This window comes from Sitophilus oryzae, unplaced genomic scaffold (assembly GCF_002938485.1).
Source record: "Sitophilus oryzae breed Bouriz unplaced genomic scaffold, Soryzae_2.0 scaffold_410_pilon_pilon, whole genome shotgun sequence".
Classification (NCBI taxonomy): Eukaryota; Metazoa; Arthropoda; class Insecta; order Coleoptera; family Curculionidae; genus Sitophilus; species Sitophilus oryzae.
In genome coordinates this window covers 303,918-323,628 of record NW_022146986.1, presented here as the reverse complement: position 1 = coordinate 323,628, position 19,711 = coordinate 303,918, and the positions used below count along the sequence as shown (strand labels likewise).

General features: G+C 33.3%; 1 protein-coding gene across 1 annotated transcript in view; it reads left to right on the top strand.

Moving 5' to 3' along the window:
* Window positions 1-19,711, top strand: part of LOC115885640 (RYamide receptor-like) — a 168,619-nt gene that overhangs the window by 17,334 nt on the left and 131,574 nt on the right. The window contains exons 2-3 of the mRNA XM_030904607.1: window positions 7,315-7,696; window positions 15,598-15,818. Coding sequence (XP_030760467.1) covers window positions 7,325-7,696; window positions 15,598-15,818 — 593 coding nt within the window. The 5' untranslated portion in view covers window positions 7,315-7,324. The remainder of the gene's footprint in view (window positions 1-7,314; window positions 7,697-15,597; window positions 15,819-19,711) is intronic.

The following is a 19,711-nucleotide window of genomic DNA, read 5'->3' as shown; positions in this document are numbered from 1 at the left end:
TATTATAATTTTGTATTTCTGTGAATTAGGATTTTAAACAACGTTGCAGTTTGTACTAAATTAGGCTGCTAGCCAACGTTGACACAACGTTGTCCCGACGTCCAAATGCTGCTTGGGAAGGTAATGAAAAATCAAACGATCTAGCTAGAAAAGGATCAAAGACTAACTGGACCAGAATCGCTCTGCTTTCCAAGTGGAACAACTTAAAGTGGAACTCGAGAACCTGGGAGACTCCATCCATCTGGAATGGGTATCCTCTAACGGTCTAAGACACCACTCGAAGAAATTTCTCAGGACTTACGACCAGGATTTCAGTAAGAACAATCTTTGTATTGTCACAGAGTTTTATAACAGGGCACTGTCTCCTCAATGAATACCTCATTAGATTGAAGTGAAAAAACGTAATTTTCCATTTATTTTCTTAATTTCGTCAATAATAATCTCAAGAAAATACCTATACCATACGATCGACAAAAAAAAAGGGTGTGAAAGACTCCTGAGAATAACAATCGATGATAATTTTGGCGTTGTCGAGCTCTATACGTCATTTACTTGGTCTGTACTATTCTATTATTTGGTTGGCCTTAAAAAGGTTGTAATTTATGTGTCCCTTATAAAGTCGAATGTCATGAATGTCAGTTTTAGGATTCAGTTATACGTTTAAAAGCGTCCAAAGTAATCTGACGTGGCTGATAGAGCCTTTTTACTATCTTTTTATTACCACGAGCAAAAAGTCTAGCTAGTTCAAAGTGATACTTTGTCAAAGGTGACGGGCGCGGCCATTTTAAATGTCATAAATTTCAAGTCATAGCATGATATGGTTATGTGATACGTATTCAGAGTCTGGTAGGTCTTATTTTAGAGATCAGTTTTATATCTTGTAAAACGAGCTTATTTTTTAGCGTTTTAGGTACAGGGTGTCGCAAAAATTGCGCTTATAATAATTAAATAAACTTGATTCCAACTAAACTTTTAGTTACATAATCGAGGGCGCGATTTTTAAATTCAATGCCGGGCTGATTAACTGGAATTTAAATTTCCCGCTGGTGATTCAGGTTTATTTATTTTTTATCTCCTTGTCACATTGTCATTCGCATACACAATACTTTTGAAATATTAAGGAATATTTAATCTGTCTTTCAAGCCTTTTCAAAAACTCTGAATATTCTGAAGATGAGATCAGAAATCTTATTTAGAATTTTAGGTGGGTAGGTATAGTTAATTTTTTCCTACTGTTTTTCCTTACAGCTCTGTTAAATAAGAAAGTTTTCTTTCAAAATGCAGAATTTGTAGAAGAACTGACTATAATAGTATTGCGTTCTTAAAAGAAAATGTTAGTCTATTGTTCTTAATGCTATTCGTCTCTTCTCTTTATAATAAGATTTCACTCAAAGTCTATTTGCATTTCTGGAGAATAATATCAGTTCACGGGATATATTTCAAAGAATTTTCAGAAATAAAAAAAAGTTAAATAAAAATCACAAAAATAAATAAAAAATGCGTTTTTTTCTCAAAACGAATAACAGTGTGAGGAAATAGATAAATAAATGTGACAATTCGACATTTTTTACAGCAGAGCTACCACCTGAATCCCCAGCGGGAAATTTAAATTCCAGCTAGTCAGCCCGGTGCTGAATATGTCCAGGTTGGCAACAATGAATTTAAATTTCGCGCCTTCGATTACGTAACTAAAAGTTAGGTTATCTCTTCCGTGTGGCTGTGCCAAAATTAAAATAAAGTTATTATTAGTCTAAAACCGAATTCATAGAATCCAGATACTCTTTTTTCACTCTAAACTTCTAATAACAATAAGATTTTCCTCTAAGTTTGTTTAAACAAATCGGAAACGAGATTCAGATCGCGGGATATCTATCCATGCGGGAGGTATCACTAATATTTAAATTGAACGTCAAATAACATAAATAAAACCGGATTTTTTCATGCTGAAGCAAACCAAAAACAAAGAGAACCCGACTGGGATTGCTAAAAATACTTTTATTTCGATTTGAAAAAAGCCTAAGTCAATAAATAGGGGAAGTCGAATGTCAATCGATAAGACTGCTTAACGGGTTTGATTAATAGGTGAGATTAAAGGAAACCGTTGATACCTGGTGGCTTGGTTTAGTCACCATTTTGATTTATGACGTTGCTTTGGGTAAATAAAACAGCGACTGTTTTCCAACTGTATAGAATCTGAATTGAAATAATCTAAATATAATCCGAATAACATATTTACTTATTTGTTTCATTCATTATTAGTTTTAGGGTAATAAATCAGGGAGTTTTGACGCGAGATTAATGATTGCATAGATGAAATAGAAATATACAGAGGTCGTCATAAAGTTCGCATCACGTAGGCAAATTTTATTTTAAGAAACTACCTCTAAACTTTTGTAGTTCATATGAAATAAACTTTTAGTCACGTGATTGAGCTTCCCCGGTACAGCTTTGCCCACTTTTACATATTTTTTTTATGAAATTATTTAACATAAATCAATAAATAAATAAATAAATAAATGCCTTTATTGTCAAAAAATTTTTCAATTTGTAGACAAAGGTAAACTAACAAACAAAGTAAAAAAAACAAGGTACACAAACAAACAAACAAAAGATAATACAAAACATTATACAAATAATATTGTCAGTCTTATTGTTAAAATAAACATTTATAAATGTTTATAATGTCAAAGAACAAAAAAATAAAAATAATATTCAAAAATATTTAGCTAGTTTATAGTAAAATATCAATGACCTCTAAATAAATTCATTTCGATGTCATATAGCAATAGCAAACATTAGACCAGTGTTTACGAGATCAAATTTGATTTTCAAAATATAATTCATTTACGGCGTAGAAAGCCTTGTCTAGTAAATAAGAGTTCAATGCTTTGCGAAATGAAAAAAATGATGTTATGGATTTGATTTCAAATGGCAGGTGATTGTGCATTTTTTTCGAGTTGTATAATCTTGAACTTTTAACTAACTCTGAGCGTGGGGTAGGTAGATAAAGATCTTGCTCCGCGTTCCTGAGTGGATAAGTGTGAGATGGCCTTTCTTGAGAAGCTGATACATGTTTACGTATTAGGCAAACGGATTCAAATATAAATAAGGAAGGAAGAGTCAATATTTTTAATTTTTTTAAAAAAGTCCCGGCAATGAGTTCTGCTGTTTAGTCCCAGTGAATATCGAACAGCTCTCTTCTGGAGCCTGAAAATGCGGTCAAATTGAGTCGCACAACACGTACCCCAGAATGGAAGGGCGTACCTGAGGTGCGACTCAAAAAGTGCATAATAAACAGTTCTAGCCACTGACAAGTTAAGCTCCTTAGAAACAGACCTTAATGCAAAACAGGCAGAGCTCAATTTTTTCGACAAAGCTTCGATATGTATGTCCCATTTCAGAGACAAAACAAATAAATGACTTGGACAACTTGGCATTTTTTACAGCGGAGCTACCACCTGAATCCCCAGCGAGAAATTTAAATACCAGTTAGTCAGCCCGGCGTCTAATATGTTGCCATGGTTGACCAACAATGAACTTAAAAATCGCGCCCTCGATTACATAACTAAAAGTTTAATTGGTATCGAATATAGCTGTAGCACAGGTTGGGTATACGATATGTATACAGATAAAAATCTTATCCTTAATTCGTGGTACGAAAATTGGTTTTTATGACGAGGAGCAAACGAGTAAAATTTCCTGTGCGCAAATAAACTCGCGTAAAATAACAATAAACAGCGTAATAGAGAGATATCGTTAAACCGAATAGCGGGCATGGACGTTAATAACGCCAGGTGTTATTTCCTTTAGGTGAGGTGGTATTAACTCTCTTCATTTATAGTTATCGGATCGGAAAGAATTCTGTCGCGTCCGCTCTTTAAACTTAACCTAACTTTAAATTTAAAACTTTGAAATTGTTTTGTTTACTAAGTATATTTAAACTAAGGGGCTAAAGTGCTTATTTCCAGTGCCTTATTGTTCAACGTCTGCCAGTGGGTTTAGGGCAACAAATTCTCTTAGAAGTGCTAAGTCGTCATCTGCTGTAAACCTAAGCCTCTTTATAGGTTCTTTAATATTGGAAGAGGTGGATGGAATCCATATTTTGGGCCATATTTATTTAATTAAAACTAATCCCAGCTACTTAAATATCAAATTACCTAATAAAACTAAAGTAATAATTCAAAACAATTCAAACATAACCTAAAATAAAAGATCTCGCCGGCCGGCCCCGGTTGTCAAATACCCACACATGTCCATTTAAGCAATTTTTAAACGATATTTAGAAATAGCGCTTGGTGTAATTGATCCGCAAATTACGTCAGGCGGTAACGTTAATTAGTGGGCGTTGCGTTAAAAATTGACACGCGCATATCGTAACTGTCAAAATAAGGTACGCGTAAATACTGACACTATTCGGTTTTCCGCTATCTCTCTAATAACTTGGCCGGTCAGGCGCTGTGCACAATTTTAGAGGTCATAAGTGGGCGTGCTATATGCGCAAACTAGTAACTTAACTAGTGCCCGATTCCGAAAATTGGAACCACGAAAAACAATAAAGAAAAAACAAAGTTTATAATCTGTATAATCTGTGGCTATAGTCTGATAAGATTTTCACATTCGCCTTTCTATGTTTAGATCCTAGCCACCTCTATCTATTGCAGTCTTTTCAGATCTATCGTGGTCCTCTTCTATTCCTTAGCTTACATTTTCCACTCCTATCCTTCTCAAAAGTCTATCAACTTGGAGACTGAACCCTCCATACAGCTTTTTGACAATGTCTTATCAATGCCTAATAAAAAGAACCGCGTCTTTGCCAGACTGTCGCACTAACATAAATTGAAGAAGAAACGACACTGAAGAAGAAACGACAGAACCATAGACAGAACACTATTGTTCTGTCGTTTCTTCTCCAGATTGACACAACCTGCACATGGCTTTGTCAGTCAATCCCATTAACTTTATTTAAAAAATGAGCCAATTTTAGACAGGTATTTGATGACATAAATGTTTTGCCTATTCTATTATTTGTTAAAGGTACTTTATAGAATGTTCGGCCATCGTTCAATGTTACGTCGTAAGTGTGATCGAACTGTCTCAATCACTTGCCAATCAGATAAAAGAGATTTGTTACGTCATTCCGGCTTTTCGGAATTTACTGCATATTCTTTTTAGTAATTGTCATTGTCATTTGATTTGGGGTTATAACTTTATGAACGAGCATCGATGAATGTCAAAATTAAAATTTAGATGTTGCTGTAAAACAAAATCCAATTTTTATTGCCAAAATGCCTCAAAGACTTAACCAAAATAAACCAGAGCTCATTGCTAAGCTTATAAATTATTTTTCTCTAGAAAGAGACGCTGGTAGAACACTCTTGCCCGTGGGCGCCGTATATGAAGTAAGTACAATGCAAAGGTGTATGTAATATTCCTATGTGAAATACAAATTGATAGCGATTTTAATGTCCACTTGCACCGTTTGTATAAACTTTGTTTAAAGGCTAAACCAGTGATTAACTACAATAAAATATTATATCACTGTTTAGCCTTTAAACAAAGTTTATAGAAACGGTGCAAGTGGACATTAAAATCGCTATCAATTTGTATTTCACATAGTAATATTACATACACCTTTGCATTGTACTTACTTCATATACGGCGCCCAGTGGCAAGAGTGTTCTACCAGCGTCTCTTTCTAGAGAAAAATAATTTATAAGCTTAAAGTTTATAGAAACGGTGCAAGTGGGCATAAGTAATGTAGCGAGTTGTGCTGATGCTTTAGAAATAGGAATTTCGACAGTTCAAAGGATTGGAATTAAAAGGTTGGTACGGTAACTAATGAAGGTTTCAAGAAAAAATGAATAAACCCCGAAAAAAACGGAACTCGTTCAATCAGTAATATAGGAACGTACTTAAACTTTTCTAAACAATATGAACTGATCTCAGACACACCCTGAAACTCATATTTGACAAACAATAATGACGTAACGGTGAACAATGGCTGAGGAGTCTTTACCTCCTAATTAGATCACCTTCAACAGCATCTTATTTAATAATCTGTCTATTTGTGTTTCCCAAGCATTTCCAAGGTTCTCTTTACATAATAAAATTCGTTATGCAGCAGCGTTATAATTGAATCGCGGGTGTTCAATTTCCATCACTAGCGGAAAATGGAAAGTAAACTCTATGCATCTTAATTAAGAATTTTCCAATATAGGAACGTCACTCATTTTTTCTAGGTAGCGCCCCGAAGAAAATCAATCGAGCTGAGTTACACAGGGTGGGCCAAATAATTTTCTATTTTTTTTTAACATACCTAAAATCAAATATATTATAAGAATATATTGCTAGTACCGCATTTACACAATAAGTGGAAAGTGAAGCCAAAGAAAAGAAATAGGAATATCAATCTTGCATAAGTCTATCCTTTTCGTTCAACAGGATTTTCGAGCGCACGCGCCAAATAAAATGATCTGATTCGTCTACTTCATCGCTGAACGCTGTCACCTGCCCGCGTACTATTTTAAACTCTAAATATTAATAACCTATAATATATTATTTTTTTATTGCTAATCGCATTATTTCGACCTGTTATTTTAGATATTCGTCATATCTACCCGTTTCTTGTTTCTGTTTAAATATGTCAGAGATTAAATTTAAATTTATAAGTAAAGGCGCGAATAGTCAGACGCTAAATTGATTTACGTGGTAGATAGAAACTTAGAAAACTGCTTCTATTGGTTAGTATGAAATAAATCAACTAATCGAGAAGCAATTCTCATGCTGGCGTAGTTCAAAGCTGTTGAACGAAAAGGACCGACTTATGTTGATTTTGTATAGCTCCATCTCAAAAATTTGGCTACAATTTCTATTCCTGACTAGCGATATACCGTATGATCGAAAAAAAATGGCGTCCAGTTGGCTAGGAAATGACGATTGATGACATTTCCCATATAAATTTACATATAAAATGACAGCGATCTTCATTTCATAGCCATCGTTGACGCCGTTTTTTCTCGATCATACAGTAGTATATAATATATAAGGTGAGTCTTAAATAAGTGCAAATGTTTTCAGGGGTTGTATATTTCGACCCCAGGAACACGTCTATGAGGTTTTTTTCGCTAAAAAAAGATGTTGAAAATCGTGCATTTTCTGTTAAATTTTCCTAGCTGAATCAGACCTATGTTAATATGAAAAATAAATCTTATTTTTACGAGAGTGTACACATGTATTTTGAAACACCCTGTATATTAAACAAAAATTATTGAAATAATTTTTCGACATTTTTTAATTCGATTTCTATTGTTGCAGATTGACCAAAATGACAACCATGTTTTCAGCCACAACAGAGCCAACACTAACGAACGCCTCCTGCGATGTAGTTTCAGACCACCATATCAACAAGAATGTAGTGTTTACTAGTGCAGTATACACCATGTACGGTACGATTTTCCTGATGGCCCTTCTAGGTAACGTGTTCGTGTGCTACATAGTACTGCAATCGCCCAGAATGCGAACTGTCACTAACTATTTCATCATGAACTTAGCCGTGGGTGATATATTGACAGCGCTGCTGTGCGTACCGTTCACGTCAGTGCCGGTACTATTGCAGTACTGGCCTTTCGGGTCGTTCATGTGTACTCTAGTGAATTACGTGACTGCGCTTAGTGTTTTCGTCAGTGCTTACACTCTGGTAGGTCTTTTATTAATTATTAACCGACGTTGTAGATTATAATTAGTGTACCTAACACTTGTAGAGCCTAAAAATGTCATTGTAATCATATCAAATGTTTTATTGCAGACTTTTTGGTGGTCATTATATGGCCGTATATCTACTATTTTCTTTATACAGCGTGGTCCGAACTGTGTCCCGGAGACTTCGGTAGCATATTCTGCAGATAAAAATAAGTAAAAAAGTTCGTATAAATGTATGTCCTAAAATGCTTTGTTTGGGATATACAGGGTGTAGAAGTTTCATTTTTATTTCGATTTTTTCCAAATAATTTCCGAAGTAACGTCAATATATGGATGAAAATTGGTGCATGGAAGTTTTTTGATATAAGAAATTTGATTTTGAGGTCAATATGACTCCTATTTGTAGGGGGCACCACCTACATGTGTTTTAACTGTTTTGAAGAGTAATAACTTTTTGCCCGTACCTAAAAAAGTATACATTTACGACATTTTTTACGTAAAAAAGGTCTTTTAGCAAAAATTGCTACGAGTAATTGTTCTCGAGATATTTGGAATCGAACTTATCAATACCTGTCATTATTGACATAAAATAAACATGTTGACTAAATAGTTATTAGACAGAAATCATAAATTTGAAATGTTTTGTGCCAAAAGTTGAGCAGAAACTGTTTTATCATTTTTTCCGCAGAGAAATTTATGATTAATTAAAAAAATTAAAAAATTTCCAAATTTATTGTTTCAAATAACTACCCATACAGCACGTCCAAATGAAATTACGTTTCTACAAAGGAGATATATGAGAAACAAAATATGTTAAAGTGAACCTAAATGTTCATCTAGTTCTAACATATACATATGAGATACACGCAGGTTTATATTGATAGAACTGTGTGATACAGTGTTTACTAGTTGTATACCGTATGCACTCAAGATTCTAAAGAGTTTTTTGTAACGTAACAAATAATTATTAAAATGATGAAATCTGACGTCGGTATATGAGACATACAATGTATAAGTCATATGTATGTGTGATACTTCGTATCATAGTTGTGCCTATAGTACACACCTTGTAAAAATGTGACATATACACATAATATAAATATCTATATAGACACTTTGTAATAGTGTACTGTTGTGTCTACATTCTAGCATGAAATGACGGTGTGCGCACGCGCGGATAGCCTCTGCGTAGATACACCGACCAAGTTTCTTTTATGTGTCCTCATGGTGTTCTCTCTCCTTTCTCCTTTCTAGGAGTGGTATGTGTTAGCAGCCATTATTGTTTTATCATTCGGAAGCTCTATATAAATGTTCTGTTTGTGTGTAGTGTAAAAGAGATTTTAAGGTAAGCACAAGTTTTTAATTACCTTGTTACACCTTCCTAAGTGTATTATTAATATTATAGCAGCGACTCTTCCCTTACTTGATACCCAATTTACCAAATTTTGACTCCAATGAATGAAAACTCCAAATATTCTCGTATAATGATAAAGAGGTTAACTCTGCAATATATTTTTTTTTAATTTGGAAATAATAAAAATCTAAATGGACCAGAGATAGAAAGATTTAAACACTTCACGGAACTTCAAACACTGATATTCGGTAAGTTATTGATGGATCAATATACAGATATGTTTAATATTCAATAATCAATTTCATATAAAATTTAAGGGTGAGATTGTTAATCTGGAAATAAAATACAACAAAGTCCAACAGAGTGCTCGATGAACGAGTATGCTAACAAACCAACTGCTTGGAGGGAAAAAAGGAGAAAAAAAATGACTAAACAAGGTCCACCAAACGTGGCGATATACCAGTGTTTACCATTTCTATGTTGTTATACTAGGTACTTATATTTTTAATACATTTTGATACAAATTCTGTTCTTTTACAGTGTTTTCTTACTTCTGGTTTCTGCAGTGTAAATAATTATTATTATTGTGTTATTTGCGCTATTGCGTTCCATGATATAAAGAAATATAATAATTTTATTGTTTAACCACTTAATCCATTTTATGGAAGAAAAATGGTACATTTAATACAAAACAAAAATGGAACGAATTTTAAGGCTACTTCTCTTGAACTTACGATCGAGATACTTTTGGAAAATACAAAGTTTTGCCTTCCTAATTTTCGTTCCAGAAAGATATAATTGATATCATTGAATAAATATTTCTTAAAAAGAACGAAGAGTTAGGCATCAAAACTTGTATTATTTCCTAAATTCGTTCATAAGAAGTAGTTTTATCTAGTACAAGATGTATATACGAAGCAAAATACATACGTATACACGCGGTAGACGTAATACACAAGCACTGTGTATCCTACGGCACACTGTGTATCCCTTACTTTGTGTATAGGTAAATGCTATACTGTGGCTACATTGTGAGGCGGACGTTTAACCTTTGTGCATACGTGTTGAACTACAATGTGTAAACGTAGCATATTTACATCGGGGGAATTGTGTCACCCTGTGTCTACATCTAATAATGTAAATACATCGTAAATGTGATTTGATGTGCTGTATGGGTATCTACTCAACATGTTTATCTGCTTGTCAATAATGAAATGTATTGACTATTTCTATTAGAAATATCTTGAGAACGGTTGCCCGTGGCGATTTTTACCAAGAGACATTTTTTACGTAAAAAGTCACGAAATTGTATATTTTGACAAACTCGTTTTATACAGATACGGACGAAAAGTTATTACTGTTCAAAGCGGTTAAAACTCATGTAGGTGGCGCCCCCTACAAATAGGAGTCATATTGACATCAAAATCAAATTTCTCATGTCAAAAAACTACCAGATACGAATTTTCATTGAAATATTGACGTTACTTCAGAAATTATTTAGAAAAAAACGAAATAATAATGAAACTTACACCCTGTATCTCCGAAACTAAGCATTTTAGGGCATACATTTATACGAACTTTTTTACTTATTTTTATCTGCAGATATTAGTTTCGGGAATACAGTTCGGACCACCCTGTATATTTCATGGATTTAATTTGTGTTATATTCAACGCTTAAATCGCATAATCTGATTACTGCTGAAAACTGTTTCATCGAATAAAAAATAGTCGACGCCATTTTTTACTGTGAAACGACAAAATGCAGTTTCCGCGTGATTTACACCTATTGACGTTAAACCCATTAAACAAAACAGAAAGAATCAATTTGTTTATTACTGGTGCAACTAACAAAAAAGAGCATTATTTGCTGAAACATGGTTTTTCATTTGGAAACAGTTTAGCATTAAAAAAAGTTGATGTAAAGTATATGCAGATAAAAACGTACAGGGATTTTCTAATTTATTTTTTCGAAAAATAACAATTGAATAAATGATTATCTGTATTTACGCCAAGAGGTCATGAGAGGGCATACGCCAAGAGACAGGATACAAAACTGACAGGAAAAATGTTATGTGTAGACAAAGCTTTAGCTTCAGGGTGATTTTTTCTAATAGTTAATTTAACTCTATTTATATTATTTGTGTCTTGTGTCTGTGATATTAGAGTTTTTTACATATAAACTAGGTAGTATTTTATAACTATACTAGCGTGTACCCGCGACTTCGTTCGCGTCTAATTATTCATTTGTAATGGTGATGATAAAGCAAAGCAAGGCAATTTAAGCAGAATCGTGATTACTCAATGGTCATGTAAAACAACAAAATAAAGTATACGTGTTTAAGAGTTTTTCCGAAAAACTCACCGGTTTTTAAATAAAAAATATTCTAATATTTGAGGGGTGATTTCACCCCCTTAGAATTCGAGTTTCGAAAAATCCCTTCTTATCGAACGTCTACACCCTAAAGTCAATCCGTTTTCCAAAAACCAGCTTTTTACGTCAAGCGCTTTAAGCAGGATCGTGATTAAGCAATGACAAGATTTTTCAAAACACTCTTTTAAATAAAAATTTTAAAATATGTAAAAAAACAAAATAAATATACGTATTTAAGCATTTTTTCGGAAACTTGGCCGTTTTGTAAATAAAAAATATTGTAATATTTGAGGGGTGGTTTCACCCCCTTGGAACTAGAATTTTGAAAAATACCTTCTTATCGAACCTCTACACCCTAGAATCAACCTGTATGCCAAAATTGAGCTTCTTACATTGAGTGGTTTGAGCAGGATCGTGATTAATCAGTGAGTCAGTCACTTAAGGATTTTATATATTAGTATAGATTTAAAGCAGTCTAACTAAAAGTAATTGTTTATGAAAGCGGTGGAGATGTATTTCTTGAAATAAAATTAATTCTTTTGCCATCACTTATGTTATATGTACTTAAAACTTGTTTCAAAATTTGTTATACTAGCTGCATTTCCCGCAGAGTCAACATAAATTCTTCACAAAGAGCTAGAGACAGTATTAGGCAACTTTGTTTAAAACGTCCAACTTAAAGCAAGTTTGAGAAAGTGCCCCAGTCGACTCGATTGCGAATATAAGGCGAATATATTTCGCGACATCCAAAGTTTTGAAAGTATCGCGAAAAGATTCGAGTTTGTTCTGGAGAAAAATTGTTGCGGTTCCGAGGTCCTGTTCGGAATACAGGAAATGAAATCGTGGAAATACATTTCCAGGTTAGAACAATAAAACGTAGGTAAATATGAAAGTTTTTTATTGAATAAGCCGAAGAAGAAATACGATCGAAAAAAAACGACGTCATATTGCGGCTGGGGAATGACAATTATTGATGATAATGTCATAATTTTGCGAGATCAATATATATTATATAATAGCTCTAAAAGCCTAAAAGTTTCATGGCTTGATTGGTTATCTTTCTCCATTTGTTTCTGTCTTTCGCCTTTATTCTCCACCCATCCACTCTTATCCTTCTCAAGTCCTCTTCAACATCTTTTTTCCATCTGGTTCTTGGTCTACCCCTCCTTCTTTTTCCACCCAGTTCACGTTTCATTATCATACTAGGAATTCATGGCTTGATTGGTTATCTTTCTCCATTTGTTTCTGTCTTTCGCCTTTATTCTCCACCCATCCACTCTTATCCTTCTCAAGTCCTCTTCAACATCTTTTTTCCATCTGGTTCTTGGTCTACCCCTCCTTCTTTTTCCACCCAGTTCACGTTTCATTATCATACTAGGAATTCTTGCTTCAGCCATTCTTCTAATGTGTCCCAGCCATCTCAGTCTTTGTGCTCTTGCTATTCCCATGATACTCGGTGCCCGATATAGTTACTTTAATTCTTTCTTTGTTCTTCTGGTCCATATGTTGTCTATCTTATTTCCTCCAAAAATCTTCCTCAGTATTGTTCTTTCTTAAATCTCTAGCCTCGAACTTTCCGTTGCATTGAACGTCCACGTTTCACATGCATCCAGCACTATTGGTCGTGTCATTGTTTATATTCAGAGATAATGTTTGGTTAAATATATCTTTGAAATAATAAGGATTTGAATAGAATGTATGCTTTATTTAAGAAACGTATAGTCTGTCCAATAAATCAGGCAATATTTCGACAGTTGACAAAAAATTACGCAACTGTTACAGTCAGGAATTCTCTCGTTGGACAGACTCTACAGGATGAGTCTTTACTATATACTGTGAGGTTTTTCGCAAAAAATATGTTGAAAATCGTGCATTTTCTTTTAAATTTTCTTGTATATTTTAGAAAACTCTTTAGAACTGCTTGTTCACCGCAAGTTTTCCCACGGCACGGTTTCTTAATCTTTGATATTATCATAGTTTAAGGAAAAGAGTAGTTGCACTCTCGCAAATATTTTCTGCCAGTTTTTGCAAGCTGGCAGGTTGCAAAGCGTTTCATTTGAATTCGGTCCGTCGAGCTGTGAGGTTCCAGCGTTGCGTCCGAGCACAGGGACGGATTGACAAAAAATGAGTGTCTTACTGTGCGCTGCTATTTATTGTGGAAATAATTCAAAAAATTGTTCTTTGAGTCTTTTTAGATTTCCATCGGATGTAAATCGGCAAGCTGATAGTAATTATCAATTAACATTTAATTATATTTGTTTATTTTAGAAGCTGAGATATTATGTAATTAATTAAATGTTTAATTTTTTTAGCATGTGTGCAGATTTTAAAAATAGTTTTTTAGATATACAGGTTGTCTCAAATATGCACATGAAAATATTTTTTGGTCAGGGGATTTTCCATAAAATTTTCATTCCAATAATAATTTACGAGATAATTTATATAAATTGGTTTTTGAAACAATTTTAGAGTAAATATTTTGTACATCTAAAGTCTCCGCAAATTATTCGTATTTCTTAATTGAAAGAATTTTATAATAGCATAATCTCTTATAAATTTAGTGGACTGTATTTTTTTATGTTTTTTTTTATTTATTTTTTATTATAAGTGGCCGTAATATAACAATATTCAAAATATTATAGACAAAATACTGAGTTTATATTTGAGGAAAGAAAAGTGCCACACCTAGCTTTAAACCACCGTAAATATACAGGGTGGCCCATTAGTTCGAGGAAGTCCAATATCGTCGTCGTTGTCGAAGATGTGACAAAAGTTTTATTCATATGTTTCAAGGTTTATAAAGGGGTGTATCCTAAAATATTTTGTTATATACAGGGTGTCACAAAAAAAGTTATGGTAAAGTTAGTTTGATTTTTTTATTATTTTACATCATTCTATATACATTATTCTATATTGGGTATTTTTTATAGCGTCACCAAAATCGCAATATTTAAAATAGTATATCTCAACTTTTTTAAATGCGACATTCTTTATATTATTTTTGTGTCAGATGCAGAATTAAAAAGTGAACATTTTTTTTTTATTAATTTAAAGTGTTTCTAAATTTTTACCGCTGTCGCAGATATTCGCAGTATTATATTACATATGGCTCTTTCAACAGAAAATTTTTTTCAAAGCCACCTAATATGATCTTTGTCTGTCTTGTCTTGTCAAAAAATGTTCACCTTTTAATTCTACATCTGAAAGAAAAATAATATACAAGGTGTTGCATTTAAAAAAAATGAGATACAACATTTTTTAAATATTACGATTTTGGTGACGCCATAAAAAATATCCTGTATACGATAAAGTAAATTTTTCTACACGAATTTATTCCGATATCCTTCATGTTTAAGAAAACATAGCAAAGTATTAATAAAGTTATATTCACTCTAGTTTTTTACCACTTTTCATATATAATGTATTTAACCAAAGTTTTTTAGTAAATAAGAAATAGATTGGCAACACCTCAGTGTGCTTTAAATAAAGACTATAGCATAATTTTATGCCGAATCGAGTTATCTACAGAAAATTAAACTTGCTTTAAATAAAAAAAAAGTCGTAGAAAATCTCTGAAATAGATAATAATATAAAAATATGTCATTATATATTTTTTCCGCATTTCTTCCCATCAGAAGATTTTCAGATACAGAAGAATTTTTACCTACACGAAATGTGAAAATATTCTGTTTTCAAGCAAGTTTTTACTCGATGATCATTTTTTTTTATTTTATTTTATTGTGAACTCATATTTTCTTAAATACATATCTGTGAAACTATGGCGAGTGCCACGTCTATACTTTGCCTAGTTAATAGACCACGACTATACAGCTACGTCGTCGGCTACGGAGGCGAGAACAAGGTCATATAAAGTGGCAGAAAAAGAACAAAGGATTTGACAAGGAGTAAAACTACTAGTTTCCTTATACTATGATATTATCATAGTTAACGACACTAAAAGATATGCAAATACAGAAAAATCCAGTGGCTCTCAATTTTTTTTTAAATAAATCAATTTTTATTAAACTTTCAAACTTAAATAACTCGGTTATTTCGGACTACCAGCCCTGAAAATATTTGCACTTATTTAGGACTCACCCTGTAAAATTTGAGACCAATAGTTAATAGATTATACAGGAGACATGTTTTTTGAAATTTTCTTTATTTTTTTCAGGTTGCCATAAGTATAGACAAATACATGCTGATCATGTACCCCTTGAAGCCGAGGATCTCCAAAAGGTCGGCAACATGGATTATAGCGGGGGTATGGGTGTTTGCTGGTATCACCGTGCTGCCCAGTGGTATATTTGCCCGTGTCTATCAACCACAATACAACGATACAGAATACGCAAACGAGACGGTGGAACCTGAAAATAAGTACATAAAATGCGACAAGTAAGTTTATTACAAGTAATTTCATAGTTTCAAAGTTTTGTTTAATATAATAGTAATAAGTGTGCGGTTTTGAATTTAGAGGGGACATTTTGGCAACATATTCTAGAGATTAAAATAGGTAAAACAGTTCGTATAAAATAATTTCCTAAAATAATTCGTTTTGAAGATACAGGGTGTAGAAGTGTCATTTTTATTTCTTTTTTTTTCCAAATCATTTCTGAAATAAACATGCTTGCTTCATCCAAGTTACCGTAGATGGAGCTAAGAAGGCTTAGGTAGGGTATATATAATAAATAAACAAAAACACCAGTAGCGGAAAAAGGGGCCAAAAGATGGCGTAGAGCGTCTAGCACTCTCGCCATAGTAGTACGTTTTGTACTCAAATGCTATTCTCTGCTTTTCGTTGGTCAGATCGAGGGTTACAGCCATAGACTAATGTCACGTACTAGAGATAGATTGGACACCGATATAAAACAAATGGATCCGTCATTTAGAGCCACCTGGTGATCCGGAAGAAACTAATGGAGAGTTTTGGCATAACATAATTTTAGCGTTCCGTTACTTATTAACGCTAATTAAAACGGTAACGTTATTCAAGCGCAAAGTATTCCTTGTAAAATATAAAATAATAAATATAGACTTTTTTACTGCATTTTATGTTTTATTAGATCATTAGAAGTGTAACATAATTACAACAAAATTAAAATTATAAATACATACATTTTAAACACCAACAATAGATCACATAGCGCCTATTTTTTTTGATTTAACAACTAAATTTTAATATAGTAAAAATATTATAGACTACTAATTAACTGTTACTAAAAATACTATATATTACCAACTATGTACTTACTTATTTATGATTAAACTACTTTTTTATTTGGTTTCTAAATTATTATTTCTAAAATGTCAAAATGACTAATAAAAGTATATATATATATATATATATATATATATATATATATATATATATATATATATATATATATATATATATATATATATATATATATATATATATATATATATATATATATATATATATATATATATATATATTAGTATCTAACACGAAAATGATGATGTAAGTATCAGAATGCACAAACTAATAAAAACACAAACTATAAACACAAATCACGAACTTTCCGACAAATCAGGAATATCTGAATTAATAATTATTTAAATAATGATTTAAAAATAACTTGACGGATCACCAACATTTTGTCAACTAGACAAAAACTAGACCATAGACAGTAGTTAACATAGAGACTGTCATGTCATCTTCATAATATAAATTAGAAACCTGTACTTTAATGTCTTTTGCGCCGTCTGGCGATGCGGAAGAAACTAAATTTGTAGTTCTATAAAATTACCATTGAGTGTCTAGGGCATGGTTACAGCAAAGTCGGCCTGACGATGGAGAAAAATCTCCGAAACTGGTCGTCGAATGGCTGTTCCCTTCGGTCTGATGAACTTAATGCAGAGAATAAGCATATATGTAGGGTTTTTTGGCCCCTTTTTCCGCTACTCGTATTTTTGTTTATTTATTATATATACCCTACCTAAGCCTTCTTAGCTCCATCTACGGTAACGTGGATGAAGCAAGCATGTTTGTCCAGTAGGCCGCCGGTTTTAATTTTGGCGGTACGATCTGTGATTGTCACAGCTACCGCTAGATGGCGTAGAGCGTCTAGCACTCTCGCCATAGTAGTACGTTTTGTACTCAAATGCTATTCTCTGCTTTTCGTTGGTCAGATCAAGGGTTACAGCAAAGTCGGCCTGACGATGGAGAAGAATCTCCGAAACCGGTCGTCGAATGGCTGTTCCCTTCGGTCTGATGAACTTAATGGGGAATGGGGAAACACCAGAACACCTCATCACTGAGTGCGCCAAACTTTGATACGACTGATACCGGAGATGGAGAACTAACCTCTGTAAAACCGTCTGGGATACAGGCTTTTGGCAAAGCCCTGAGACTGTATTATGGGTTATAGAATGTCGTTAATACTATAATATAATCGTTACACAATGGAAATAAGATTATGACATATGATTATGACCAGATTATAGCTTTTTTCGTTTTCCTGTTATTACCGATTCTGAACCGTCCTAAAACTCTGCAGCGCATGCGCAAATGAAATAATGTCTTCATATTTCCTTCTGCGCATACGCATTACAGTTCTAGGATGGTTCAGAATCGGTAATAACAGGAAAACGAAAAAAGCTTATGACTATATGATGACAATGAAAAGTTGGTTTCCATAACAATGTATAATTTGTACTCTCTAAACCGTATAAAATTGTGATTATTTTGGAAATACGTGCAACTTTTAATGCGCATGGGCGCAAAGCAAGGTCCTCGGAAAAGACAAACCTATTGAACGTTTCATAAGTGCATTAAAGAAGGTTTGGAAATGGCATGGCATGATGTTGGAGACATATTTTTTAATGCTAAACTTAGAGCTCGAACTTACTGACGACCAGGTCGCAACGACTTGGTCGTCTGCTGGCCGGATGTATTGCGTTTTTAGCTGCGGCCATATGAACGACCAGTTTCAACAGAGTTGTCAAATCTAACGATTTTTTACGTTTTACCAATTAGAAAATATTATTTCAGAAATGTTAAAATATCCGAGTTAACTAAAAAGCGAATGCTATTCACAACAAACAAAAAGCATTGTGTAGGCGCGACCGACAAAAAGGGAGATATTCTGTTTCTTTTTCTACTGATATGGTGCCCTTATCTACTTTAGAAGTAAACATATTAAGGCCATCGTAAAAAAAGATCGTCAGACACTGGCTCTAAATATAAGCAGGTAGAAAGTTTAGCTTCCAGTTATTTCAATGTTTACAATATAACGAAGAATCTACAACAGTAATTACTTCTACTTTTATGAATGTTTAAGTTACTTTCTTATTTTTTTTTCAAAATAATGTACCTAGTAGAAATATAGTCTAATGAACCCTGTTTGAAAAACGTTAAATTAAATATAATATTTAAAATACAGTTGTCCTCCTTGTACATGACTACAATATAACTAAAAATAATAATTTAATAAAAAAAACTAGTGGTTGTAGAAAAACTAAAATATTATTTTTTTTATTTTTTGACATCATATTATTTTCAAACTCAAAGGTATAATAACAGGTATCATACCAACCATAAATAGAGTAGGTATGTCATATAAAAATGTTTTGAGTTTTACTAGAATCGACCCTTGATAAAAAAAGGGATTAGATTTAAGTTTACCTTTGATCCAGTCTGTATACTATTTCTTTGGATTCTGCACGTATGCAAAAACTACACTAAAACACTATATCACAGACTATATCTTACAGAAAATAAAATATTATGCCTTGAATTTGAGGGATTTCATCTGAAAAATTATTAATTTGGAAGAAAACCGGCAACAAGCGGCAGAAAATAATATTTCCGTGCAGTCTTCTGGTCGCAATGACTAACGGACGGCCAGGACGTTAGTGTGTGCTATTTCATTTGATTTAATGGTCTTAGAGGTAGCTGCGGCCTGGCCGGTGCGACCTGGTCGTCAGTGTGTTCGAGCCCTTAACTTATCTACGTAACTATATATATGATCAAGGGTTATAACTCAAGAAAGTAAAACACAATAGATCTAAAAAGTCGCGGTCCTTTAATCACTCTATATACGAGATTCTCGACTGGTCCAAAGTTACCAAAATGCTAAATGGAACACGCGGAAACTGTGTAAAAAAGCTCAATTTCCATTGCAGAAAACGGCGGCGACGTCGTCACCATCAGACGTTTGAGCCGCCATTTTCAGCCTTATATTCCCCAGTTACGTGCATAACAACTTTATTGACTTTGCCATATGCATATCTAAGCAAATATCTTAGGGCTTTATGAAGCCGGA